The sequence below is a fragment of the Diceros bicornis genome, chromosome 12 (genome assembly GCF_020826845.1).
Source record: "Diceros bicornis minor isolate mBicDic1 chromosome 12, mDicBic1.mat.cur, whole genome shotgun sequence".
Lineage (NCBI taxonomy): Eukaryota > Metazoa > Chordata > Mammalia > Perissodactyla > Rhinocerotidae > Diceros > Diceros bicornis.
In genome coordinates, this window is record NC_080751.1 from 26,403,322 (window position 1) to 26,430,690 (window position 27,369).

At 35.0% G+C, this 27,369-nt stretch overlaps 1 protein-coding gene across 1 annotated transcript in view; it reads right to left on the reverse strand.

The window, feature by feature from the left end:
* Nucleotides 1-1,384: 1,384 nt before the first annotated feature.
* The window catches only part of PAPOLG (poly(A) polymerase gamma), a 32,951-nt gene continuing 6,966 nt past the window's right edge, over nucleotides 1,385-27,369 (reverse strand). The window contains exons 4-22 of the mRNA XM_058551165.1: nucleotides 25,227-25,308; nucleotides 24,885-24,994; nucleotides 23,758-23,811; nucleotides 21,761-21,872; nucleotides 19,303-19,392; nucleotides 17,014-17,152; nucleotides 16,037-16,109; nucleotides 15,145-15,265; nucleotides 14,753-14,837; nucleotides 14,321-14,374; nucleotides 12,578-12,697; nucleotides 11,460-11,569; nucleotides 9,386-9,507; nucleotides 8,962-9,137; nucleotides 8,469-8,557; nucleotides 8,165-8,388; nucleotides 7,556-7,621; nucleotides 7,312-7,368; nucleotides 1,385-5,517 (exon numbers count right to left, since the gene is read on the reverse strand). Of these exons, the coding sequence (XP_058407148.1) occupies nucleotides 5,419-5,517; nucleotides 7,312-7,368; nucleotides 7,556-7,621; nucleotides 8,165-8,388; nucleotides 8,469-8,557; nucleotides 8,962-9,137; nucleotides 9,386-9,507; nucleotides 11,460-11,569; nucleotides 12,578-12,697; nucleotides 14,321-14,374; nucleotides 14,753-14,837; nucleotides 15,145-15,265; nucleotides 16,037-16,109; nucleotides 17,014-17,152; nucleotides 19,303-19,392; nucleotides 21,761-21,872; nucleotides 23,758-23,811; nucleotides 24,885-24,994; nucleotides 25,227-25,308 (1,983 nt within the window). The 3' untranslated portion in view covers nucleotides 1,385-5,418. The remainder of the gene's footprint in view (nucleotides 5,518-7,311; nucleotides 7,369-7,555; nucleotides 7,622-8,164; nucleotides 8,389-8,468; nucleotides 8,558-8,961; nucleotides 9,138-9,385; nucleotides 9,508-11,459; nucleotides 11,570-12,577; nucleotides 12,698-14,320; nucleotides 14,375-14,752; nucleotides 14,838-15,144; nucleotides 15,266-16,036; nucleotides 16,110-17,013; nucleotides 17,153-19,302; nucleotides 19,393-21,760; nucleotides 21,873-23,757; nucleotides 23,812-24,884; nucleotides 24,995-25,226; nucleotides 25,309-27,369) is intronic.

Consider the following 27,369-nt stretch of genomic DNA (forward strand, 5'->3'; position numbering starts at 1 on the left):
AGATTCCTCAAAAAATTAAGGATAGAACTACCATACGATCCAGCTATTCCACTGCTGGGTATTTATCCAAAGAACATGAAAACACCAATGCGTAAAGAAACATGCACCCCTGTGTTCATTGCAGCATTATTCACAATAGCCAAGACTTGGAAGCAACCTAAGTGCCCATCAAGGGATGAATGAATGAAGATGTGGTATATATACACAGTGGAATACTACTCAGCCGTAGTATTTTGGCTGAACTACAGCAATTTGTGACAACATGGATGGACATTGAGGGTATTATGCTAAGTGAAATAAGTCAGAGGGAGAAGGTCAAATACCACATGATCTCACTCATAAATAGAAGATAAAAACAACAACAAACACATAGAGACAGAGATTGGATTGGTGGTTACCAGAGGGGAGGAGGGGAGGGAGGAGGGCGACAGGGGTGATTAGGCACATGTGTGTGGTGATGGACTGTAATTAGTATTTGGGTGGTGAACATGATGCAATCTATGCAGAAATAGAAGTATAATGATGTACACCTGAAATTTATACAATGTTATAAACCAATGTTACTGCAATAACAAAAATTAAAATAAATAAATACAAGCAATAAATTCTATTTTGCCCTTAATACCTTAATGCATCCGGATCCACAAAGAACCTGTTATGGTGTTAATTTACTTTAAAACATTTCAGCATAGTGCGATAATTGTGTTAGTTATATCCTAGGAACAATGAGTTGCCCTTATCAGAAATTCACGCTCTAGGGAAGGTCAGCTGGCAATCCAATCAGGAAGGCCCCACTTCACAATTGACTACTAGAAGTCCTTCTGTTACCCATAGCTCAATCAACATAGGAGGCTTTGCTAATTAGCTAAATAAACGTCAGATGTGCTTCCACTGGGGCCATGAGTGCCTTGCTAATAATCTTACTGATGTAGACACAGGTTATTTCTGAATTCAGTACTAGTATTCAAGATACGTGGATTGACTAAAAACAAGTCACTGTTCGTTGACAAGAATGTACCAAGCTCTGTAGCATGCACTTCTGTAGACAGTACCCAAGGCCTGATTGCTAAATGCACCTCTGTCCAGCCATTAGCAGAGGATTCTGGTCACCTGATGTTGACCACGAGGGTGACAGAATTTTGCCTCCAATACTTGAGGAAGACGCTACTGTTGTGCTTTTGCCAATAAATGTTTAATAAGTGATTCTATGTGAGGCAAATTGAGTATGAGTTCTGCTTTCCTATTAAGCAGGTAGTGGATACCATTATCTGCCAAAGAGTCTGAGGAGTAAATGACCAAATTGGCTGTCAGTTTGAAAAATAACTAAGTAAAGATGCCTGGTACTTTTGAGTTACTCCCAAATAATATCAGTCAATCATCAACAGCTATTTATCAAAGCAAGTTTATTTGAGTACTTATTCCAGACAAGTAATGAGGCTCATGTGTACAACTAAGAAATAAGACAATCCAAATAAAAGGCAGGAAAAATTAATATGAACTACACAACAGCTAGCTAGAAAGGAACAGCAGCTGCATTCATTTTACATAATACTGTGGAGTGACGTAGCACCATTTACCTCAAAGATATCCTAAGTACTTTATAAGGTAATTACGTGGGTCTTTGCTAAAATGCAGCAACAGCTTAAAAATTATAGCAAGCCTGATAATCTTATGTTCAACTAACTTCAAATACAAAATTATATCAGAAAAATTATTTCAGAAAAAATAGGGAATTTGGGAAGCATCTGATCTTGCACAATTCTTTTTAAAAATCCTAAGGAAATAGTTACCATTATTGAGACCGGTTGTCTTCCATCATCTGCATGATTTATCACTATCATCATGAGCTAAATTTTAAGCTTTGGAAAATTATTTAATAGGTAGTTATTTATTTAAACACGCACACAATTTTATTTATAAAATTCTTTTTTCTTAAACTAAAGTTCTATTTATTGGTCTGCTCAGTCTGTTCTGGTCTGAACCACAAACATGGAGGAACAAGAGAGAACTTTAATGCTACTGAAATCAAACGACTAGGATCTTTAATGTTTTTTTTTTTTTTTTTTTACCATTTCTAATGATCATTCTAAGCTATTCTACTCTGATCAATCAGTTTGAAATTTGTTGAACTAAAGTTTGACCCTGTTAATCAATCTAAGTTAACAGGACAACATTTATAAATCCAATAGTAAGCATTTTTCTAAATACTGATGTTTCATCTGAAATATATAAAGAAACTTGGAGAGAAATTTTGTGTTCCAGAGTCCTCCATCAGCCCACTTTACTAGTTAAGAGCCATAGTACATCTTCAGAAATATACCAGAGAAACTTTATGAAAAAATTCCAGAGTCTGGGATTATTCAATCCTGGAAAGCTGTGGTTCCTAACCCTTTTCTTTTTTTTAGGCTCATGAACCACTTTGAGAAGCTGATGAAAACTGTGAACTTTCCCCCAGAAAAATGCATATAAACAAACACTTCTTATATACATCTGCAAAGGATTCCCTCGAGTCCATGATCCCTAAGGTAGGAATTCCTACTTCAAAGCTGTGGGACACAGTGCAAAATAAATTTAGCCCATTTCAACACAGCCCATCCTCACTATAGCAGCAACATCTGCTACTAGAGTAAACGTTTTAGTGTTACTAAATTGTTGCCTTAAGACAAAGTTACTCTCATTACAAGCACCAACATAGTCTTAAAATTCATTCTTCTGCCCCAATTTTATAAGGTTTTAAGCCATGTACCCTATCTCTTAAATAAGTTAAGTCCCTAAGGTTTAAACTAGCAGATAAAATGTTTTCCTTTGATATATACTATTCTTCAGAGCCAGTCACTGAAAAAGGAACAGATTAAAAATTTAATACCCTTGGGAAAATAAACATGTGTCTACATATTGAAGAACAGGTTATTTGACTTCATAAAACATTCTAGGTTTAGTTTCACACTTGAAACCAAACACATCTACTTCTTGTCTCTGAACATAACATATGATCCCAGACCATACCTTCCCCTTTTACTTACTTGGAACCAGTACAACGGAGGTCTCCTACTATGGTAACAGAATATACTGCACTTTCTACCTACTGTACAGGATAGAAAACACTTCATTTCTGACCAAACCCACCATCTCAAAAGCATCTCATCATGAGGCTTGATAACTCCCCAGTTACCAAACAGGTTGAAGAATGCGTTCTTTGAGGAGTCTAATGTTGAACCATTGGCTGTGTTTTAACCTTATGTTAAACGGAGCCTTAAAACAACAGAAATGACAACACTATAGTTGCCTTCTTGTTAAAGAAAAACTTCATTAGTCACACCGAAGAATCTGTTTATATAACAGGGTAAGCATGGATACATAGGGAATTCTTAAAGAGACTTTGAAGACTGATAATAGAAGGGGATAACAGCTGGATATTAAATACAGAAATGTAAACACATCATATATAAATTTTAATCAAATCCCTTACTAAAGAATTTTTCAGTTTGAAGTCAGGTGACAATTATTCATTCTTTTCATAATCATTTACTTTTGCTTAAACAGAGTATTTGTAGAACAAAGCTCAAAATATCTGAATAAAGGAAAAGGGTCAGCTAGGAGAACAGCTTTGCCAAGGAAGCTACAACTTGGTTACAGGATTTCATTTTTGTCTTTTGCTATGTAAAAAGTGAATAATGGAACAACTATTATATTTTCCTTGCTCTTCTTTACTTTTAAGAAATTTTCCTGTAAAAGTTAAACACTATAATTTCGATTTCAGAGACCCAAGGGTCAGGGAACAGGAGTGGGAAAAAGATACTACTCTCTGACAATCAGAATTCAAGTATTTCAACTCAATGGTAAAGGGCTTGCAAGAGAAAATGGACTATTACTCCACTGGCTAAATGGTGTCCCATGAGTCCTATAAAATACACAACAAAGTATTTTCCCTCTACCATTCAAATGTACCATTTTGTGTTTTCCTACTGGACCTACTAAATGCTGAGTGAAAGCTGAAAAAGGTAACATATACCAGCATTCCTGGTTGTGCAATCTATACATTTTCATTTTAAGAATAATTCAAGCATAATCCATATTTAAAAAATTAAAGAGAGACAGTAAAGGTTTTAAAGTTTTCTCTTTGAAAAGATGGTATCTTACAGTACATACAAAAATACTCTGAAAATACATACGACTTCATTTACAAAACACTGAATCAACATATTACAAGAATTACATGGTTATGGATTTTAATAAACTGAGCATGCATTCATGAAACTTAAAAAATATTAAGAAATGCATTGAAAAAAGCAGTGTAAAAAAAGACAACTTATGTAGTTAAATAAAAATTACAAAGGTCCTGAGCCAATTAATGGTTGGTAACAATGTCATTCAAAAATGCCTTTAGGTTTCAATAAAATCCACTACTTATTTCTGCATGCCTAGTCCATGAAGAAACTGTTTGAAGTTGTGGGGTAACGATCAGGAATTATCATGCCAAGTTAATTTTACACCTCAGAATTACAAGTTTGCCATACTTAAAGGTATCTTATTGTTGATGCCGGAATGAGTTGCTCCTCAGTAAAAAATACCAGTCAACTAACAAGTATGGCATGAGATAGGATATGTAACAATTTCACCATTCATATACTGACTTTCAGTATCCTGGTTATATTTTGATTCTTAATAAAGATGCACTTTGAAGGCCTCCACAGGAGGCAAAATATAGAGAATTTATGGTGCCCAACTCTTATGTAATCACTGGACTAATCCTCCCTGGTAACTATGCAACATTTGGACAGAAAGGCACAAAAAAATAAAAAATTAAATATTCCATGTGCCGATCTGGAGAAAAATAATTTAAATCAACAGAACAGACAATAAGTACATCTACACAAATGAAGAAAGGCAAAAAGATACCTCACATTCATTTATCTCAGGTTTCACAAAGTGGCTTCAATGCTAAAGTAAATGTGTTAACATTTGGAAAATTACAAGACAATTTTTTTTTTGTTTTCAACTTTTTCAGTTCTATACAATGATTACAACGTAAGACTTAAAAAAAAAAAAAAAAAAAAAGGAGTTCAGGACTTGTTTTATCAAGTGTCCGAAGAGCCAAGAACTGGTTCCCATAACAGAGAAACAAGCATCGAAAGTTAAGGCAGTAAAACCTCCAACGCAAAGCCATACTATTGTAGATTTGTAGATGACAATTTGATAGCAGGTGATCCTCAGAGAGGTGTATGTAGCAATCAGTGAGAGAATGCTACAGCATCTGCAGGTCAAAGTGTGAGAGTTCAAAAACCACTTCAAGGTCGTTAGGCTGATGACTGTAACTTTCACCTTATTTTATGTATGGCAGCCACTTCTATTTTAAAAAGTGGCTGCATGTATGCCACTAAATGATTGCATATTCACTTAAGTAAGGAGGCACTGCTTTTACCGATTAAGGGTCAGTCGAATGGAATTTTTGATGACACGGATGTTATTTGCTGGAACTGGAGATGATGAATCTGGTAGTTCTTTACTGGGTAGTCTCTATTAGAAAGAAAGAGAAACAAAGAGGGAAAAGCAACTATATGTTACAAAGGCCCAACTAGTAAATCAGTCATAAAACTGAATTTTTCTCTAAATGTCTTAAGCTCCTAAACACTCAAGTCTGTGTTGAATATCTTCTCTCAATGTTTCACAGGCATTTCCTGTTTGGGGGACTTTTTTTGTTTATATATACAGTCAGAGGTGAAAAGCAGAGGGATAGCGAAATGGTAGAGGCGGGAGGAGTGTATGTACAGGAAAGAGGACTTTGTTAAATCAACTGTCACTTCCAAACTGAGAAATGCCTACAAGACACAGTCTTCCCCAAAGTCAGGCAACGGTAAAGAGGAACAGGAAGCGCACGGCCTCTAACCAGGAAAGTTTTGGAGTGCAAGGTGAAAAATGAGTGTGTTACAGAGGAGAATCTGATACCCAATTACATCCTCAATTAGTTTTAGTTTTTATAATACATTCATGGAGAAGGACACTGTAACCCAACTTGTGAGATACTTCAGTTTTCAGGAAAATTGACTTTGTAGTCAGGCTTGGGTAACTTCAGTGATGGTGAAATTTAGGGACATCTGTAGGAGGGCTTTTGAGGACGCTAAAGATTATTATATAAGGAAAGCAAAGTCTAAGAAATTGAGTAACAAAGACAGACCTCGAAAATACAGACAGTTGTGTGACGGAAACACTATGTTAGCTTCTCGTCAACAGATAGCTGCAAGAGTTAACTCTCCTCTCATGTTACCTTGGCTAAACAAATATCTACTTCACACCCACATCCATTCAAAAAAACATGAAAAACTTCAGACATACATAAAAGTAGAGAATAGGACAATGAAGACTTAGGTGCTACAACCAAGACTCAGAACATTATTAAAATTTTGCTATGTTTGGTTTATGCCCTTACCCTTTATACTTGAAATATTTTAAAGCAAAACCCAGATATGTTATTTCACACTTTCAGACTTCACTCTCCATCTCAAATTTTTTTTCTTCCATTATCACACGTAATGTAATTATATGCCCATATTTTTTGTAACTCACTTTTATGTTAAAAGAAATTTTACAAATGCTACAACTAATAGAAAGTATGAAGACATTTTATATTTTGCTTTAGAATGGCCAATACATCCTGCGGAACCTGGCAGGGTGACAGCTGATTGTGATGAGAAGCACTTTATTCTTTAATGGGGGTGAAAATAAGCCATTGTGTTCACTGTCAACTCTCAGAGAAGGGCTTTCTCTGATATACACAAGGCTGATTTTTGATCACCTGCTTATTAGCTTACCATGCTTAAAAATACTATATTATTAGTTTCAATGGTAATTCTTTGAAAAATAAATTTTTAAATTGAGATTTAGGGGCTTTTAAGTTTGTTTTAAAGGTACTTACTATACACTGGTACATTTGGTTCCTCCAAATTATTAAGTATGGTTCCTAATTATCAAACCTAAATTTTCACAGTAAGCAGTGGTACACAACAAAAGATATAATATCAAGTGTTGGTAAGAAACTACTGTGCTGAGCACTAAACTGCTTCTTTAAAAATAAATAAAAAACAAAGGTTGAACATAATCTGAATAAATCATGAAGTCTTAAACTACCCCCTCTTTTCTAGACATACATTTAGGACCATACACTTTGTTGGCTATTTCCAGCCCCAACTGCCAACTATACTGCTGGTCTTCGTGGACAGGGACAAAATCTCATTACCCCTTTCCTTCACCCAGTGCTAGGCTGTAGATTATGAATTTTTACCTATGTATCCTACCAATGAATAAGACTGTTACCTTTTTGCGTGATGTATCAATAGTTGGAATAGGCATACATTCTCCTCCAATGGTATCCTAAAAACAGAAGAATTACATACAAGTGACAACTTTCTTTGCTATAAGCAAATACTTATTTCTACATGAAATAAAACATAACCAAAATCTGACAGATCTAATCTGATCCATTTTCGAATTTGGTACTTCTCCTGATTCATGGCTCTTTAACAGTAAAAATTTTGAAGTATATTATTAACATATTTACCATTGATTTTCTTTTTCTGTCTTCAGCAGCACGTGATTCCTTAAATGTTGACTCAAGTCGAATAAACTAAAATATAAACATTAAAATTATTCTATTATTACCTACAAAAACCATACAAGTCTATACAAACTGAGAAATGAATTAGTGATTAGGCTATCATCAAAACTACAAAAATGGGTTGGTGAGGGAAGAGAATTTAAATTAGACTGAATTCAACTACCATCTTTAACTTCTACAGTTTGAGTTATCTTTTTGGTTAAATTAATTCAGATTATAACAAATAAAATAGTTTTACCACCACCTACTGGAGGCAGAGGAGATCAACATTATAACACATAATAAATGATTATTTAGTTACCAATAATGACCTCTGTGTAAGTCAAGGAGAAACTTAGACCAATCATTCCAGTTTTCAGACGCGTTAGTAATTTGAATTTAGGATGAACAATTAGTATTGTTCCTTTAAGATTTGGGTAAATATTCTTTTTAAACAGTCAAATCCTAATAGAACACTAAGATAGCTATGGAGAACTGTGAGTTTTTAGTACTATTTTAAGTTAACTTTTAAAAAAATCAAGCACTGAATCACCACTAAAGTTCTAGCTTTACCTTTTCTATGTCTTTCAACCTCTTGGAAGACCCATCTATGGATGGGGAATGGGATCTCTTGGGTGTAACATTCTTAGCTATATTATTTGACATTCCATTTAGATGTGGTTGTCCCTGGGCAGGGTTGTGGGGTGTTGTGATTCTAGGAATGACATTTCGTCCTACTACAGTAGGAATTGTGCACACAGCTGGGGGTGATACAGCTTTTACTGGAGAGTCAACTTCTGAAAAGGAAAAAAGAAAGATTTTAGTAATTAAATATATATACAGTAGAACCATTACCAACAAAAGTGTAGATACTTACTTGCACCAATGACTGGAATAGATAGTCCTTGAGCTGGCGGGATACTCAGTGGCTTTTCCACAATTACGGCAGCAGGCTCAGCATTATTCCTATTAAAAGTATTAAACTATCATCATTAAATGATTTAAATATTACTTATTTAAAACACTCAACATTTAGGATTACTTCTTTCAAGTTCTCCTACTTTAACATTTCACTGAAGGAAGAGATAAAGAGAAGAAAAAGGCAGAGGACCCGGTGAGAATTAAGACAAAAAATTAAATAGAAAACCTGTGTGTTTCTGTGTACTTATCTAGTCCCACATATCCATAAATGTATACCATGTCCCACAGGATTACCAAAAATTGTCAACTATTTCTAAACAAGAAACTGACTAGCAGCTGGTAAAATAAAATCTTTTAAGAATTAAAAAAGGTATTTAGCAAAGGTATAGAAAAGTTTACATTATCCTCAAATAATCTGAAGACCGAAAGGACAATTTTGAAATACAGACCTGTCTGTTTCTCCTGAAGGAGGAATATCAGGCTTGGAAGGTTTGTTTGTAGACACTGGAGAATTAAAAGGTGTTCCATTATCGGTGTCTCTGGAGCTATCCAAACAACTGCTATCCAGAGACGATCTTTTGGATTGAGGTCCACCCGAACTTCGACTGACATCAGAAAGACTTTGCTGAAAGAGAAGAAAGCTTTTAGGATTTCAAAAAGCAAACGACAATAATAACTGGTTTCAATTCTGAAGTACATATAAAACAAATTATCTTTTGTGATTAATGAAGGTGAGTTTTTAGTCCTAGATTGAATTGCCTGTACCTTCCCTCTTTCTTCTCAATAGGTTTGGGAACTGTAAGAATGCAAATTTGGTCCCAGGATCATTTGTGTGAGTGGAACCACATTGGAAAGTTAAGATTACAAACTCACCTTTTTCTTCTTTTGAAGAATCTCTGCTGGAAGGTAGTGATGAAGTTGTTTTTTTTTAACATGAGTTGCTTCAATTTTCATTCCTTCCTTTAGCATGTTTATATTGTTTGCCTGTCTGTACACTGCAACAATGTCAATATGTTATCAAACGGGAAGCATCTTTCTGAACCAAGGACTGTTTTCTTTTTCTGAAATGCAGACTTTTGATCTCTCCACCACTACACAAACACACACCCCTTTTACAGAACAAATTATTTCTAAATTATGTCACCATGTCACAATCCTATTCAAGTACCAACTAGTTTTCTCATGTCCAACTTCTAAGAGTTTCCCATAGTCAAATCTCATTAACAAAACAGATGTATGAAAAAAGGGTTTTTCCAAATCTTAAGTGCTTATCTGCTATTTTCCCAAAAGGCAATCTCTTCTTATAATTATTTGCCCAAGTCTAAGCTAGTCCTTATACTAAACACCCAACATGCAATTCAAGCTCTCCTCTCCCATGAAGCTTCTTTTACTACACCAATTATAGAACATCAGATATCAGAAACCATCTAGAAGTACATCGTTACTGTACAGGTGAGGAGATGAGGTTCAATAGCCCTGAACACCTTGCTGGGATTGGAATACACACAGCCCTAGATTCTCATTCTTCTGCTTTTCATATCTTATAAGAAAATCAGTTTTATTAACTACCACATAAATTACTTAATGTACAGTCATGTGTCACTTAAGAATGGAGATACGTTCTGAGAAATGCATTGTTAGGCGACTTCATCATTGTGTGAACATCACAGAGTGTACTTACACAAACCAAGATGGTACAGCCTACTACACACCTAGGCTATATGGTATTAATCTTATGAGACCACCATTGTATATGTGGTCTGCTGTTGACCAAAATGTCATTATGTGGTGCACAGCTATATTAACTGTGAATATCCAATTAGATTATAAGCTTACTGAAAACAGGGATGGGAGGCTTCTTTTCGCACAGTAACTACTGTAAAATGTGGTTAATTAATTAATCTCTTGGGTCCTCAGTATCTCTATCTGGAGAAGAACATTTTATAAATCTATAATCAACACAGCTTCCCGACCTTCTCCTTTTTGAAAAATGAGCCCATATGGAAAAATTTCTATCTATGTTTTCACTCCAGATTGCCCAAATCACCAAGAGTGCTTGTTCAACTTCCAGATTCTCTGGCTCCACTCCAGAGAGTGTGATCCAGTAGTTCTAAGGGGATGCACAGGAATCTGCATTTTCATAATAAATATGACGGCTAGTTCAAAAGAATTTAGAAAACTCAGATGAGCCAAACCAAGAATATTAACAGTATGAATGTACACTATTCCAGATTATTAAGATGACTCCAAATTTATAACAGACGTAAGAAGACATTCCAGAGAGGTGTTATTAGGGAGCTAGATGTCAAAGACATTGTTTTCACGGATTCTGAAACACATTCAGAAAGCCTAGACTGACTGATATTTACTTCATGTAAAAAATGTAAAAATCAAGTCATCTTTAGGACCGTGATTACAAACTCTGGCTATGCATGCTAAGAATCACCTGTAGTTTCTTTGGCCTTTCTTTTTGTTTTAACACAGGTAATATATTCACATGGTACAAAACTCAAATGATTCAAGAATATTCAGTGAACTCTACTCACCACTGTCCCCTAGACATACCTGGTTCCTTGCCCTAGAAGCAACCAGTTCTGCCAGTTTCTTTTTTTTAAAATTATATATCCTTCCAGAGATATTCTATGTATTTATAAGCAAACATGCATATATTCTTTCTTTACTTTATATTTATAATAAATGGCAGCACATTACAGACACTGTTCTGCAATCTCCCTACCCCCTACTCCCGCCAACTTAATGTCTTGGAAATTGTTTCATCATACCTTTACTTTTTTTAATAGCAGCATACATTTTCATAATATGGATGTATCATATTCACTTAACCAACTGCAGAACTTCAAAAAATACAGCCAGCCAGATCCCAGGCAGATAATACTGCATTATAGCCAAGGTTGAGAACCATAGCTCTATGATGACAAAGTCTTACCTGTATCAGTAAATGACTGTATATCATATGTCAAGTCTATGTTAACACTTTCTGCATTTTCTACTCTCCGAAAAATTATTCCAAGGAACCACATTGATACGTAATTGTTGCTACAAAAAAAATTTAAGAATTTCCATAAATTTTTTACAATTTTACAGATGCTATTTTGCAATTAAAACTTGGTCTCTGTGGACACATAAATACATATTTCAATGGTTTGGCCAAATTCTTAACACTGACACCAAGAACATAGGTAAGTTATGCTATGCTGTTATAAAGAGGATTAAATGGCTTTGAAAATGACTTACTAAATATATACCTAAAGATGCTCCAAATATTGTGTTGGAGTTTTTGCCAGGGTCTGTGGGCTACCAACACAGCATGTACTTAGGTTTTTTTTTTTTTGTAAGGAAGATCCACTCTGAGCTAACATCTGCCAATCCTCCTCTTTTTTTGCTGAGGAAGACTGGCCCTGGGCTAACATCTATGCCCATCTTCTTCTACTTTATATGGGACGCCGCCACAGCATGGCTTGACAAGCGGTGCGTCGGTGCACGCCCAGGATCCGAACCAGCGATCCCTGGGCCACTGCAGCGGAGCGCGCGCACTTAACCACTCGTGCCACTGGGCCGGCCCCTGTACTTAGTTTTTTTTTTTTTTTTTGTTTTTTTTTTTTTTTTTTTTTTTTAGGATGTAGTGTCTTGGTTTTTTATTTATTTTTTTTTTTTTTGGTGAGGAGATCAGCCCTGAGCTAACATCCGCCAATCCTCCTCCTTTTTTGCTGAGGAAGACGGCCCTGGGCTAACATCGGTGCCTATCTTCCTCCACTTTATATGGGACGCCGCCACAGCATGGCTTACCAAGCAGTGCGTCGGTGCACGCCCAGGATCCGAACCAGCGAACCCCGGGCCGCCGCAGCGGAGCGCGCGCACTTAACCGCTTGCGCCACCGGGCCGGCCCCCCCTGTACTTAGTTTTAATGTATGACCACTCATGCTCAAATATACAATGTATCACCTGCCATCAATGCCTATTAAATGACAATCTCACAATTGATCTTAAATAATGCATATGTCAAATACCATCATTTAAGAAATATAATATTAAATAATAGCTTACTCTTTATGATGTTCCTTATTTCCTGGGAATGACTGAGGATTTACATGGGCAAGAGTAATAAATTCATTCCGTTCCAAGTTTCCAACAAGTACACGGATTTTAGATTCTACTAATCCAACCCTAAAATAAAACAATGGACAAGATTTTTCCATATCAAATTGGGAAGCTACATCCAAGTAAACCAAACGGCATATTAGCTATGATGGTTTACAAGTTCATTTAAAAAATTCAGTCCAATATATTAGGGACTTTGTTTAAAATACCATTCAAGTAAATGACAAGCTACTTAGTGAATTTGTGTGTTTTCCCCCTTTTTGTTTTTTTAAAGAACTGATCTATTTAATGCATTCCCAATCTAAAATACCCTGCCTGTTAAGACCATAAAATAGTCACGATTTGAGCATGAACAAAAACTTTTCCCACTTTCAAATCATATGTCTAAACCCTAAGGCTAAGATATGTTTAAATAACGTGAACAAAAAACCTAATAATTGGCACTTAATTAATGAAATAAAACACACTGGTTTTCAAAAAATTGATACTAGATAATGCATTTAAAAAAGAATTCACTAAAATCAGACCAGATACTACCAAAATATACAAAGTTTCATCAGATTTCTGCAACTTTATTTTCTATCTCACTTAGGAAATGTGACTGCTGTCAGCTATCATATTAACTTATTAATGACTTTATGAGTTACAATAACTACAAGAATATTTTTACACTTTCCAAACACTTGAAAAAGCTTACAAATTATAATTGTGTGTGCTTCAACAGCTGATATACAAAACACTGAGTTATCTCTCAGTGTTATCTAAATGAGAGGTTGGCAAACTTTTTCTGTAAAGGGACAGATAGTAAATATTTTAGGCTTTGTGAGCCATTGAGTTTCCATTGCAACTATTCAACTCTGCCGTGTAGCAGGAAAGCAGCCATAGACAATATATAAATAAGTGAGCATGGCTGTGTTCCAATAAAACTTTATTTATAAAAACAGGTGGCAGACTGGATTTGGCCCAGACCATCATTTCCTGACCCTTGATCTAGACAAATGAAATACCCTTTTAGTGAACGGATCCTTTTCAGGGTCTCTTTAATTATCAGTGAAATATACGTTAAAGTCTTGATGAAAAAATAAGACAGTATTGTTCTGTTTTCCTTTTTCAGAAGTCAGAAATGAGGAAAGCACAACCATCTCTGGTGGTCTAGCAGCTTCGGCTCGATGGAGCTTGGGATGTCAACACACTGGAGGCAAAGGGAATGAATTTAGGTGCACTAGAAAGAAAAAGAATGCACTGCTCCTTGACCAAAAATATCTCCTATTTGTTGACAGAAGCTTAAAATTGTGAAACCTTTCACGCCACCATCTCCAAACTAAAAAAATATAAAAATGTCTTTTCCTTCTAGTTTTGATGGGGAAAAATGATGGCAAGGATGGAAAACTCAGTAAGAGGCTAGGTATCAGAATCATTCAAAATGCCTCACAATTCTGCTTAAATCCAACTCTGAGAAGTGACAAAAGGCAAAGATTCGTACATATATCCTTATCTCGTGTCACTTCTGATTCTGAAACATTAATTTGATGGCATTTCTTGAACACTGATGCTCCATGGTCGTGCAGAATAGTCACCAATAAGATTTAATAATTTTGAAAATAGACAAAGTGTTTTGTAAATGGTAAAGCACCATATAACTATGTTTTCACCACACAGTAGGTAGAGAACTTGAGATATAAGTCTTACCACTCCAGATGGTTTTCTTCTGTTGATGCACTGGCAGTTAATACTATATAATGTCTAAGAAGAATTTTCAGCAACATTCAGAAAAAAAAAAAAGCCAGAAACATTGTTAGGGTCTGCTTTTCCATCATTACTTTTTCTTTTTCCCTCCCAACCAACAAAAGAGCTAGTACAACCACACAGTTTATAAAAATTAAAACACTCTCTAATTTTCACAAAATTAATTCTAGACCTGCAGTTAAAAAACAATTCACTAATTGTTTTTTATTGGGTCAGATACTACTAGAATATAGAAACTCTCATCACTTAGGATTTCTGCTAACCCATTCTCTACCTCACTTGAAACACAAGTGACAAGTGTCACCTATCATATATTAAACTTTGTAGGTTTAATATTCTTCTTTAAACACACATACACTGAAAAATTTCAAATACCTGTACTTTTGAAAAAAATTTGGTGGCTCAAGTAGTTTGGACCAATCTGATTTCCCTTGAAGAATTTCATCTGTGACTGCAAGACCTAAATTAAAAAAAAGAGAGAGACTGATTTTAAAAACTGACCATCATATCATCAGCTCCTGTATCATCCAACCCCAAAACCTCTAACCCCACCAAATTCTTGAGTAAAAAGTCAATTTCAACCAGATTGGGCTGGCTCCATTTTTGGCCTTAATATTATCATACATTTTGGAACACTAATTACTGAAAAAAATACACATTTGAAAGAATTTTTAGAAGTAATAGGCATAACTGCAATAGAGAATAAAATTGTTGTCAACCAAAAACTTGTGGGAATATGTAAAGGGCAATAGGGCCAATAGGTTTACCTTGTTTAAATTCTTCTACCATTACTGTTCGAGTTGATGTGGACACATTATACGTAGAATTCTGTTGTGGGTAGGCAGGGGTGATTATGGGCATGAGATGATACCTATCTGATGGATTTACCTGTGAAATTAGAAGCAGAATAATTGATCTATTCTCCTATTTCAGTTGTCCTCACTTCATTTCCCCAAAAGTCTGAAGAATATGAAATATAAATTTAATACTACATTTCCTCAATTCTAAGAAGTACATTTCCCCTCCCCAACTACATTTATTTCTAAAGTCAGATGTGTCTGATCATAGGAAACTCAGCAGAAGTTTATTTTTCCCGAGAAAGGTTATTAAATTGATGGTGTATCTTATAAACAATGGTCTTTTAGAACGAAGGAAATACAGTATCAGCTGCAAAAAGCATTATCTGGTCCAATGCTTCTCAATCTTCTCTCTGAACCTACTCAAAGGATGACTTCCCCTAGGTTACTCAGAGGAATGAGCACTCATTCCAAAAGCAAATTAAAATGCAAGGTGAGTGACAGTTATGCTATCTTGGAACCACGAATCTGCTTTAAATTGCACTGCAAAGTAAATCTTTTATATACTTCAGTACTTTATTATTAGCTACTAATTACTTGTAAGACAGTTTTTAACAACGGATTATGACATTTTGGTTGATACACCCACTCATCTAGTCTTATATGGCTGATTTTTAATGACATAACATTTGGATCAGCATTGGAGATACAAATCGTCTGCACCCAAACACACAGCAGAGAAAGGGAAAGGACTATAGTTATACAGAAGGAAGATGAGCAGGGACAAGAATTATCTTTAGCCTGTAATTTAGAGAATCGTCCTTTTCCTAAAAGGTTTAATGAAATTCCGTAAGTCACATACCCGAGGATCCCAAACAGGCAAATTCAAATTGCTTTCTTCTGGTTGCTTCAGCAGCACAGGATTTGGCCATTCCCTAACATGAATAAGGCAAATTAACTCACATAGGACCTCACTTCAGGAATTATATGAAATGTTAAATCATTAGACTCTGTTCCAACTTTCATTTGGCAAATGTTTTGGGTATTTGATATTGGGGAAAACAAAAGAAAGGGGCAAGGTAAGGAAGTATATAGAGGAAAGAGCTGCTTATTTTGCAGCAGTGTTCTCTGAAAGGGCAAATACTGCTTTGCCCAATAGCTGCAACTAATTTAAACCTGAATTTTTCCTTCTTTCTCATTTACTTTCACAGATTTAACTCTGATAATTTAATAACAGCAACAGCTAATATTTACTGAAAATACTCCAAACAAATCCATGCAGGAGCTCTGATTATTTTTTTAAAATTTTTTTGTGAGGAAGATCGGCCCTGAGCTAACATCTGCCAATCCTCCTCTTTTTGCTGAGGAAGACTGGCCCTGGGCTAACATCCGTGCCCATCTTCCTCCACTTTATATGGGACGCCGCCACAGCATGGCCCGACAAGCGGTGCGTCAGTGTGCGCCCGGGATTCGAACCAGCGAACCCCGGGCTGCCGCAGCGGAGCGCGTGCACTTAACCGCTTGCACCACTGGGCCAGCCCCAAGAGCTCTGATTATTATCCGCATTTTACAGTTGAGATCTTAAACAACCTCTACATAGCTAGTAATTGGCAGAGCCAAATCTATCGTGACCACTCTCTCAAGCTGCAGGTCCACATTTACAGACCTCCCCTAGAAGAAAGAGCCATCACTGCCTCAAATTTGATGTTTTTAAACTTCTAACTTAAAAAAGGAATGTAACATAAAAGAAAAAGTCTATGCATAGCTCTTAAATTTCCAAACAAATTTACATATAGGCAGAGGTGGGTAAATAGTGAAAGTATGCATATGAATACTTACCACTTGGAAAAAACTAAAAAGAACTTATGAACTAAAGTAGAAGCTGCTGCATTTGGATATAGTTGGCAAGTTCTTGCAACTAGCATTGCCCAGGAGACACCACCAAGGAATCCCAGCATGTTGGAATAGATACCACGTCCTAGAAAATGAATATATTTATTAATTATTGTTAGGATCTACTATTGATGACATTCAACCATAAGGAATAGGATAACTTCCTTCCTAAGACTGTTCCTTAGAATTCTTTTCCCCTATAGAAACAACATTAAAATCAACAAGCAGACTCTCATGCTAGGCCCAGTTTTATTAGTAAAACCTAAGCTGCTCATCTTATCCCCCTACTTTGCCCTCCAATACAGACACCTCAGTTCCCTGCCTCGGAGGGAACTAGTTCCCTTGGAGGGAACTAGCTCTGACTGTCCAACTGGGCTCTACTGTTATAACATTGGAATTTCTGATCTTTCAATATCTACAGCTGAGAGAGAAATGAAAGGAAGGAGGAAAGATATTTGGAGGGTCTACAAGTAGGGAAGAATAAACATTTCATTAGTAATCATATTCATGGGCATTTTAAAATCAAATGTAAAGTTGGGGAGTTCAGTATTTTTGCAAAATTCAGATACTCTCCATGAAGTACAATACACCATTGATATTACTCGTTTCTTGTATGATTGTTTCTTATAACAATCCATAAAAAAGCATTACCACATTTCATCAAACCTAAGATGTCTCAATTATATAATATAGCATTATTTTATGTCTAAGCAAGAGAAATACAAAATATCAATTTCAGTTATGTTAAATGTGAAAAATATGCATCTAAGAATTGACAAAACATGGTATTTAATTTAATCTGTAAGGAAAGACAAATTGTTTGTGATATCCCTTCACTGCAAATTGCTTTATCCTGATACAAGATAATTGAGCCCAAGGACAAATTCTACTTGCTTAAGGTCTTTCTAGAAGTGCAGTGTCCAATATTATAGCCACAAGGCACATGTGGCTATTTTTTTTTTTTTGGTAACTGCTTTATTGAGCTATCATTCACATACCATAAGATTCATTCATTTAAACAATATAATTCAATGGTTTCTAGTATATTCAGAGTTGTGTAACCATCACCATAATCTGGAACATTTTCCTCACCCCAAAAAGAAACCTTTAACAGTCACACCACTCCCATTTCCCCCTAATCCTCCCAGACGTAGGCAACCACTAATCTACTTTATGTCTCTATAGATTTGCCTATTCTGGACATTTCATATAAATGGAATTGTACAATATGTGGTATTCTATGATTGGCTTCTTTCACTTGACATAATGGTTTCAATGTTCATATACGTTGTAACATGTATCAATACTCCATTCCTTTTTACTGCCAAATAATATTCCACATTACTGATATACCATCTTTTGTTTATCCATTCATCAGTTTATGGACATGTGGTTATTTCCACTTTTTGACTATTAAGAATAACGCTGCTATGAATATTTGTGTGCAAGTTTTTATGTGGATATATGTTTTCACTTCTCTTAGCTACTGTTTAATTTTAAATTTAAATTAAAATTTAAAAAAATTTAAAAATTCAGTTCCTCAGATGCACATTTCAAGTGCTCAACAGCCAAATGCTATATTGGACAGCAGATAGGAAACATTTCCATCATCACAGAAAGTTTTATTGGAGAGCGCTGTTTTAGACTATGTAAAACCTGGTACCAGAAGTGTAGCACTACTTAAATGTAGTTACAAATAATAGAAAATGTGCTGTGCCAGCTCAGGATTGCACCTTTTCTGAACCATACATATAAACCAGTGCACTTCCAGGCTTTATTAGAAGTGTTATAAGGTTTAAAAAAACAAAAAACACAAGTTAAAACTATCACTGGAGGCTCTTCATTTAATAGATTTACTGAACACCTATTATAAACTAGACTCTTTGCTGGTGATGGGGAGACAAACACGAGTAAGATGGTCCCACCCATAAAGAGCTCAAAGACCAGAGAGGGTCTTACTCTTCAAGTTCTAATTCATTCTGACCTCCTGGCTGAAACCTAAGACGGAAAGGCAGGGGCTTTTAGTTTTCATCCAAGGGAGAATGAGGTAGAAGTCACGCATCAGAGCACCATAACTATTGCACCTGAAAAAGAACAGCTTCTCCAAAACTTAGTGGACCTCAATCCCTAACAGTACCAATAGGCTCAGGAGTTTCCATGTGTGCTTCTATCATTAGCAACTGAAAATTATAATTTTATAATGCAAACATAAAATAAAAGACTTTGGATACTTACGTTTTGCCCATAATTTGACTGCTCTTAGGGTGAGTCTAAAAGTTTCTTTATTTGGCACTAAATGCAATATTTCATCAGTAACTCTACATCCTGAAATAGACAAAGCATTCATTTTTCATTATGCAACAAAGCTCAATTAATTCAAACACCCTTCTAACTTTCAGACTCTCAAATGCTAAAAATATCAAAGATAATAAAATGTGAGGGTTTATTTTCTATATATTTGAAATTCAGCACTTACATATGAGAAATCACTTCCCTTTTAAAGAATTAAAAAGCACATGAGTAATGCAATCCAATATTAAAATAAGAGATGGGTCTGAATATCTTTTTACCTTTTTTCCACATTTGAATTTACTGTTAATCAAATGCCTCCAAGTTATAAAACTGTTATTACTTTAATGCAAATCTTATCCACAAATACTGTGATTTACTGTTGCACTTTGAAAGTACAGCAAAACACAATGATTAAGTTAAACAAAAGATACTATAAACCACTGGTTCTCAAAGTGTGGTCTGTGGACCCCTGGGAATTTGTTAGGTCAAACCTATTTTAATAATAATACTAGAGCAACTAGAAGGACGTAGAACTATGACATACAACTATCTACTGGGGCTTTGGGGAGAAAAAAGGAGGAAGACTGGCAACAGATGTCAGCTCATGGCCAACTGTCCTCAAAAAAAAAACAAAAAAACTACTGCTACTACTAAGTCTTTCTTTGCCTGTTTCACTGTGTTAACATTTGCATTGATGGTGCAAAAGCACTGGTGGGTAAAACTGTTGGTGCCTTTGCAACAAATCAAAGCCATGGCAACAAACTGTACTAGTAGGCGATATATCTTCACTGCCACACGGTTGCAGTTAGAAAACAGGAAAGGAACGTGTGCGATGTTTGAACATGTGCAAGGTAAGCTGAACTACCCACTTTTTTCAAGGAACACCAGTTTTACTGGAAAGAATAATTGACAGACAAACTACGGTTATTCATACTTGGATATTTAGCAGCCATTTCCAAAAAATGAACAAAATGAGCCCCTCACTTCAAGGAAAACAAATGACAAAATTTGTTGCTAATAATAAAATTTGAGCTTTCATGTAAAAATTAGAATTTTGGACTAGTACCTGCTACCATGAGCTTCACAGCTTTCCAATGCTTAAAGACTTTTCTGATGAAGACTGGTGGTGATATTAATGAACTAAATGTGATTTTTTTTGTATTTTATAATGAAACGTGTGTTAACATTTAGAAGATCCAAATAACTTTGTGAATCAGTATTTTTCAAATGACCAAGGCATGATAGTACAAAATCATGCATGGGTAAAAGACCCGTTCAAAGAACACAACAGACCAATGGATTTTAAGGTAACAGTGTACAAAAAATCAATTGATATGGTTTTAGATTCGATATTCTAATTAACCTTTTAAAAATGGTCACTTTTATTCACAATAAAAAGAACTAGCCATATATGCTACAAACATAGATGAACCTCACAAATTTTATGCTAAGTGATAGAAGCCAGACACAAAAGACTACATATTGTATGATCCCACTTTTATGAAATGTCCAGAAAAGGCAAATCTACAGAGACAGAAAGTAGATTAGTGGTTGCCTGGGACTGGAGGGTTGGAAAGGGAAATGACTGTAAATGGGTATGAGGGATCTTTTGAGGATGATGAAAATGTTCTAAAATTGGATTTGGTGCACAACTCTGTGAATATACTAAAGACAACTGAATTCTACACCTAAAAAAGATGAATTTTATGGTGTGCAATTATCCCTTAAATAAAGCTGTTGAAAGAAAAAAGAAATTGTCACTGGTCAAGTTTTGGTGTAGTATTATCAAAGAATATCCACAAGTATCTAAAAAGGCTATTAAAATACTCCTCTCTTTTCCAATTACATCTCTTTAAGATGCCAGATTTTCTTCCTATGTGTCAATCAAAACAAAATATTACAAGAGATTGACAGTAAAAGCTGATATGAGAATCTAGCTGTCTTCTATTAAGTCAAATATTAGAGATTTGCAAAAATGCAAAAAAATGCTATTCTCACAAAAATGTATTTATATTCACTTATAATGGGTTTATTATTCTTATTTTAGAATGAACTAATAAATACCTTAAAATTTTCTCAGATTTTATTTCTAATACGGTAATTATTGACAGATATAACCCACATAAATAGAAGATCTTTGGGGTCCTCAATAATTTTTTAGAGTGTAAAGGGGTCCTGGGACCAATAAGTTTGAGAACCACTACTACAGACATTTCAAATAAATTTGTGTTTTTTAAGATGCTTAAATGTGGTCAGATTATCTGTATAAAGAAAATTACAACATTATTTTTAATTGAGTTACTCCAATCCCTTAAAAAGTCCATTAATAGTTCTGCAAAAAGATCTCTATTTGCCTAATCATTTTTAAGCAGGTATCTGAGATTTCTTTTTAAAAGCTTACCATTTAGGCTGCGAATACACCTTATATCAAGGCTTCTCAGTCGCGAGTCATCTCTTAGATCTAAATTATCTGATATGGTTTGTATTGCCAGTCTTGCAAAGACTAGATCAATCTTTGGAAAGATGCAGAAAAAGAGAAAAATATTACCCTTTCTCCTTCTAGTCCATTCTCCCCCGTCCCCCCCTCAAAAATGTAAAAAGTTTTAATTAGTTTGGGAAGTTCTACCCAAACTTCAAAAGGCCTATGCAGGCAATCTCACATGGGAACATCAGCGCAAAGTTTTGTGAGGGTAATTAAATTTTCAAATTAAAGAAGAGCATTTTAATTTTAGCATATACGCCAAGCATTAAAAAAAAAATCAAAACCTTATGAGTGAATTTCTAGATGAAGATGGCAGATCCAACACACATTTACATTCATTCCCTCTTGAAATTCCACTAAAATGCCAGCAAAATCTTGTTTTTCTTTTTGTTTAGTTTTATTTTGGTTTTAAAGGTATAACCCACCAGGACAGAGACTACAAGGAGACAACAGCAAAAACTATGAAAGCTGGAAAGCAGATGGACAAGTAGTAATAGACTCGGCAGAATTAAGAAAGCAGGGATAAAAAATACTGCATATAGGAAATAAGGACAGGAAGCTGTAAATAAATACATAAATAAAAAGGACTATTAGAGACAAAAGTATTCTTAGAAATTAAAAAAATGACAGCAGAAATAGAAAACAATAGAAAGTTTGGAAGATGAGAAAACCCCAAAAAACAGAACAAGAATATAACATATGAAGATATGGTTAATAAGCGGGAAAGAAGAGCATTAAAAAAAAGAAGGCAGTCCTGGAGGTCCAACATACAAATGTTAGGAGTTCCAGAAAGAGAGAGAACAAAGGCAGGAAATCCAATAGAATTCAATATAATTTCCAAGAACTGAAAGACAGGAGTTTCCAAATTGAAACAGGACTACTGAATGCCTAGCATAATTGGTTGAAAAGGCACATACCTAAGTATACTACCATGAATTTTACAACTATGAAGACCAGAAAAAGAAAAAAAAGATCATATAAGCATTGAAGAGATAAAACAGCTCACATACAAAGGATGAGGAATCAAAATGGCATCACACTTCTTAACACAGCATGGAAGCTAGAAGACAACGAAGCAAGGCCTTCAAAATTCTGAGAAACATTTCCTACCTAGAACTCTCTACTCAGCCAAACTATCGATTTAGTGTGAGAACAGAATAAAGACATTTTTAAACATGCAAGATCTCAAAAATATGTGCTCTTTTTCAGGAAGCTAGTGGATGAATGCCACTAAAATGAGAATAAGTCAAGAAAGAAGAAAACTCTAGAGAGAAGCAAAAGGAAATCCCAGGATGATAGTAAAGAAAGATGTCAGGATGACAGCTGTATATCAGCCTTGGAGAACAAGCGGTGTGAACTGGAACAGGTGAGAAGACTCAGTGAGATAAGTTTTTCAAGATGATAACGACAGAACGCCTGAGAAATCTAAATCTATTTAGAGAAGATTTAGACAACTAGGAGAGACTGGGTTTGAATCAGTCATAAGCATAAAAACCAAGCAAACAAAATCCAAAACAAATAACTCCCAAGAAAGCAAAATGCCACACAGCAAAGAATGGTAATCTAGTACACTTTGTGCTTATCTTTGAACATTATTTATAAGACCATAATAATGTAAACACTGAATACTGCTCTAAACAAAATTATAATGATATAATTATCTTAGGAGATTATGGGAATGAGAAGGATGTGTATAAAAATCATGGAGGTAGGTTCATTTTCCATGGTGAGAAGTCAATAGATAAACAAGAGAGGAAGGTGAGGGACCATTTAGACTATTTGATTCTTTAAAATACGTGCCTGTCTAAGTCCAATTTTAAAAAAAACAAAACTGAACAAAAAAACCTACGACAACTTAAAAAACCCTATGGGTTAAATAGTTCAATCGGAAAGTCAGAAAAATATTAAACACTTACTTCAATTCCATCAAATTCAAATTTTATAACAGGTACAAAAGCATCTTCTACAGCCTACAAAAAAGGAAAACAATTATAATACATAAGGTGAAATCTTTTCTCTATCCTTCCTAACTGCCAATAATGAGAATACATTTGCTCCTGGTTTGTATTTTAACTCAACAGGAAAAATGAAAGTGTTCTTGGTCTCACATTCTAGGTCAGCCAGTATGTCTACTTTGTGACTGTTATTCAAGATATACAAAATGTCTATGACAGTAGTTATCTAACTTATTATCCTCTTAAAAATATTCATCAGAAACTGGCAGGCAGAACTGCTATCATCTGGGTAACTTACTATCTGTTGAACTTAAACTGAAAACCGGTTATTTACAAAGAACACTAGTGTTAGAAATTAAAATATAATCAGAGCTCATGAGTAATCTATCAAAAAAAATATAGTCAATATAATTTCCATTTAGGAGAAATGGTGTCTTTCTGAGCCTTCCTTAATTCCCCAACCTAACAAATGCTTAACCTCCTTCTCCATTTCCAGACACCCAAATAATGCACATCCTTTGAACTTCACCTTATCCTAGCATTTCAGACTGCATTAAAACTACCAGTTTGTTTAGTTCCCCCTAATCTCTCCCTTTCATAAACTATGTCTAGATCACTATTTTATTTCTGGGACTAAGATTAGTATCTGACGACGAATCATTGGTGCTGAAATTTTATTTGCTGAACGAATGGCTAGATATACATATCTATCTATTAGGAACCTTATACATAATAGCAGCCACAATTTGATATCCATCAACCTTTTATCAGATAAAATGGTTTATGTAAATTATCTCATCAATCCTCAGAAAAAACTTATAAAAAAGTAATCCCTACATCTCCATTTTACAGCTGAGGAAAGTGAGGCTCAGGGAGAAGAGGTAACTTGACCAAAATCTAAGAGCTAATATATGGTAGATTCTAGATTCAAACCCAGGTCTATATAACTATAAAGCCCATGTTCTTAATCATTATCCATTATTTTAACAATATAGCAATTTCTTAAGAAATATTTCAACAACCATAAGCCCTAGCTTTTACATTATTTGTTAACGAGTTCAAAATATTAAATATCCTAGGATACTTACTCTTAAATTTCTAATGCCATCTTGATGTTTCAATTTTTCAAAAAAAGACTGAAAAAAATCAGATCTCTCCACATGTCTTGGAGCTACACAAAGTGCATCAATGTCAGCTCCTGCAAATCAAAGTATTTCTTATCAAGAAGAGTATATTATGTATTATATTCTTGTTAAAATATACACAAACACATGTACAGAAGTATGTAAGATGAATATAGGAAAATGTTAACAATGATTAGCTCCGACTAGTGAGATACCGGGAATTTTTTCTGCTGTATTTCTTAATTATGGACAACAAATAAGAGTTTGTTACTGAAAGTTATAAGTAGAACACAGAAAAGCAGTTACCTTTCGTGTGTACTCCAAGCCTATAGGAGCCGAACGTGAAAATTTTACCACCAACAGTAGCAACAACAGAAGGTGGGAGATTCTAAAATAAAATAAAATTAAACAAAAGGCATTCAATTGTTCAAATTATTTAGCATAAAAATTGCCTAAACGCTACTGATATATAATACATTTGTCAACTTTGGTAAACTGAGATGTGTAAAAGTACTTCAGAGCTCTTTTGGGTGCAGCTTGAAGTAATGAGGGTATTCCCAGAGGGAAGACTAAACAAATACATGCACACATCTCTATCTTAAGAAAAACATTTTTTATCACTTGACCCTACTTGCCCCCTCCAATTGCCTGTCTTTGGCTCCATCACTCTCAACAGTCACCAAACAACTCTTAACTACCAAACTAATACACCTTCAACTCTCTACAATATCATACTCTTGACTAGTCCCATCTCCCCTTTAGTTTTTGTGACAGATGCGCTTAATTTCTTGATTCTAGCTCTGCAACTTTTCTTCGAGAAAGTGGGATCATTCTTGACAGGATCTTATGAGAGCTAATCTAACAACTTTAATTAACATCTTTTTGATTGTACCAGAAGTATAATGCTACTTTTCACCTTTCTCTAGAGCCAATTCTCAATGCCCATCAGATATTTTCACTTAGACATTCTGATTCACTTCAACATTTGTACCTCAAACAAGCAAAAAATTCTTCCTATGATAAACCAGGCATCCCTCCTGATTTCTCTATTTCTGTTCCTCATTTTCCTTACTGCCCACACCTACAGTCATTATTCTTCTTCTTGGCTTAGCAATTCTTAGTTTATATCCCTCACATGTTGCCTCCTTTCTATTTAACTACCAACCCCCTAATTCTAGCTATTTAATAGTATCATAAGCTATCCTCTTGCCCTCAGTCTTTACTTTCTCTTACTCCACTTCACATAAAATTCACTGGCTGATGTTCTTAAATTACTCTATTACATAACTCTTCTGCTCAAAACTTGCGAGGCATTCTTCTCTGACTACTGAGGTTAAGGATCCTTGGATCCTAAGGATCTCCAATTAATATGTTCCTATGGATCTTTCTTGCCTTGTCTCCTGATCTTCCCTTCTGAAGCTTCAACTGCCAACATGTTACACAATCTGTAAATCACCTTTCCATGACATTTGCCATTTCCCCTGCCTCGAATGCTTGCCCATCCTGAGTATCTCAAGACCACCTTTTTTTCAAAGTTCACACTTCAAGTTCCACCTCTTTCATGAAGCCTTCTCTAATTATCCCCACCTCCATAACAAGCTCATTTTACCCTCTGTGCTCCTCTACTATTATTATCTTTAACTTCTTTTATACTACTTGTATTGACCTTTTTTTTTTTTGCTGTATGTAAGTCCCATCTCTTCAACTGTATTTAAATTCCTTGAAGGTGAGAAGTGTCTACTACTTCTCTTATTTCCCCATAATGCCCAGTGCAAGTTGCAAAGAATAATATCTGCTGATTAACTTGAATAAAAGTATCTGTATAACAGGATATTATGGTTGTTACTTCCTCTGTTTAATGGATATTAGTGCTTCAAGAGTATCACAAGTAATTTTATAACTAAAAAGGAGTCAGTAAACCTATTGATGATTAACAAGAATCAAAAGGACAGAGAAGACAGGATCTTTTAGGTTACCCTCCTACGTTATCTTTTAATTTACCTTCCTACTTTGAAAAGCATGATTCTTGCATGATTTATGAGAAAGTGATACACTGAATCACAGAGTAAAATATTTTTGACACAAACCAAATATTTAACCAAAATGATTTGATTTGGAGTTCTAGACTCTTTAAAGTTTAAATATCCCAATTGTGTGTAGAATATTCAAATGATCCTTGGTCTAACTCAAATCCTTCAGATATTTTCCAAACTAAAATATGCATAAATGAAAGGGAATGATAATTGATACAGAAAATGACCAATCACCTTATCCATGCAATGGAAGATGTTAAAACCAATTTAAGTTTTTTTAATAATTAGATATTTTATTTACTTTGCTTTTAAAGTCTCAAATTTTTAACAATGGTTTCATGCCTAAAAATTAAATAGAAACCAGCTACTGGTTTTTGCAGATTAAAGCACTGATGGGAGTAAAAGGGGAGAGAAGG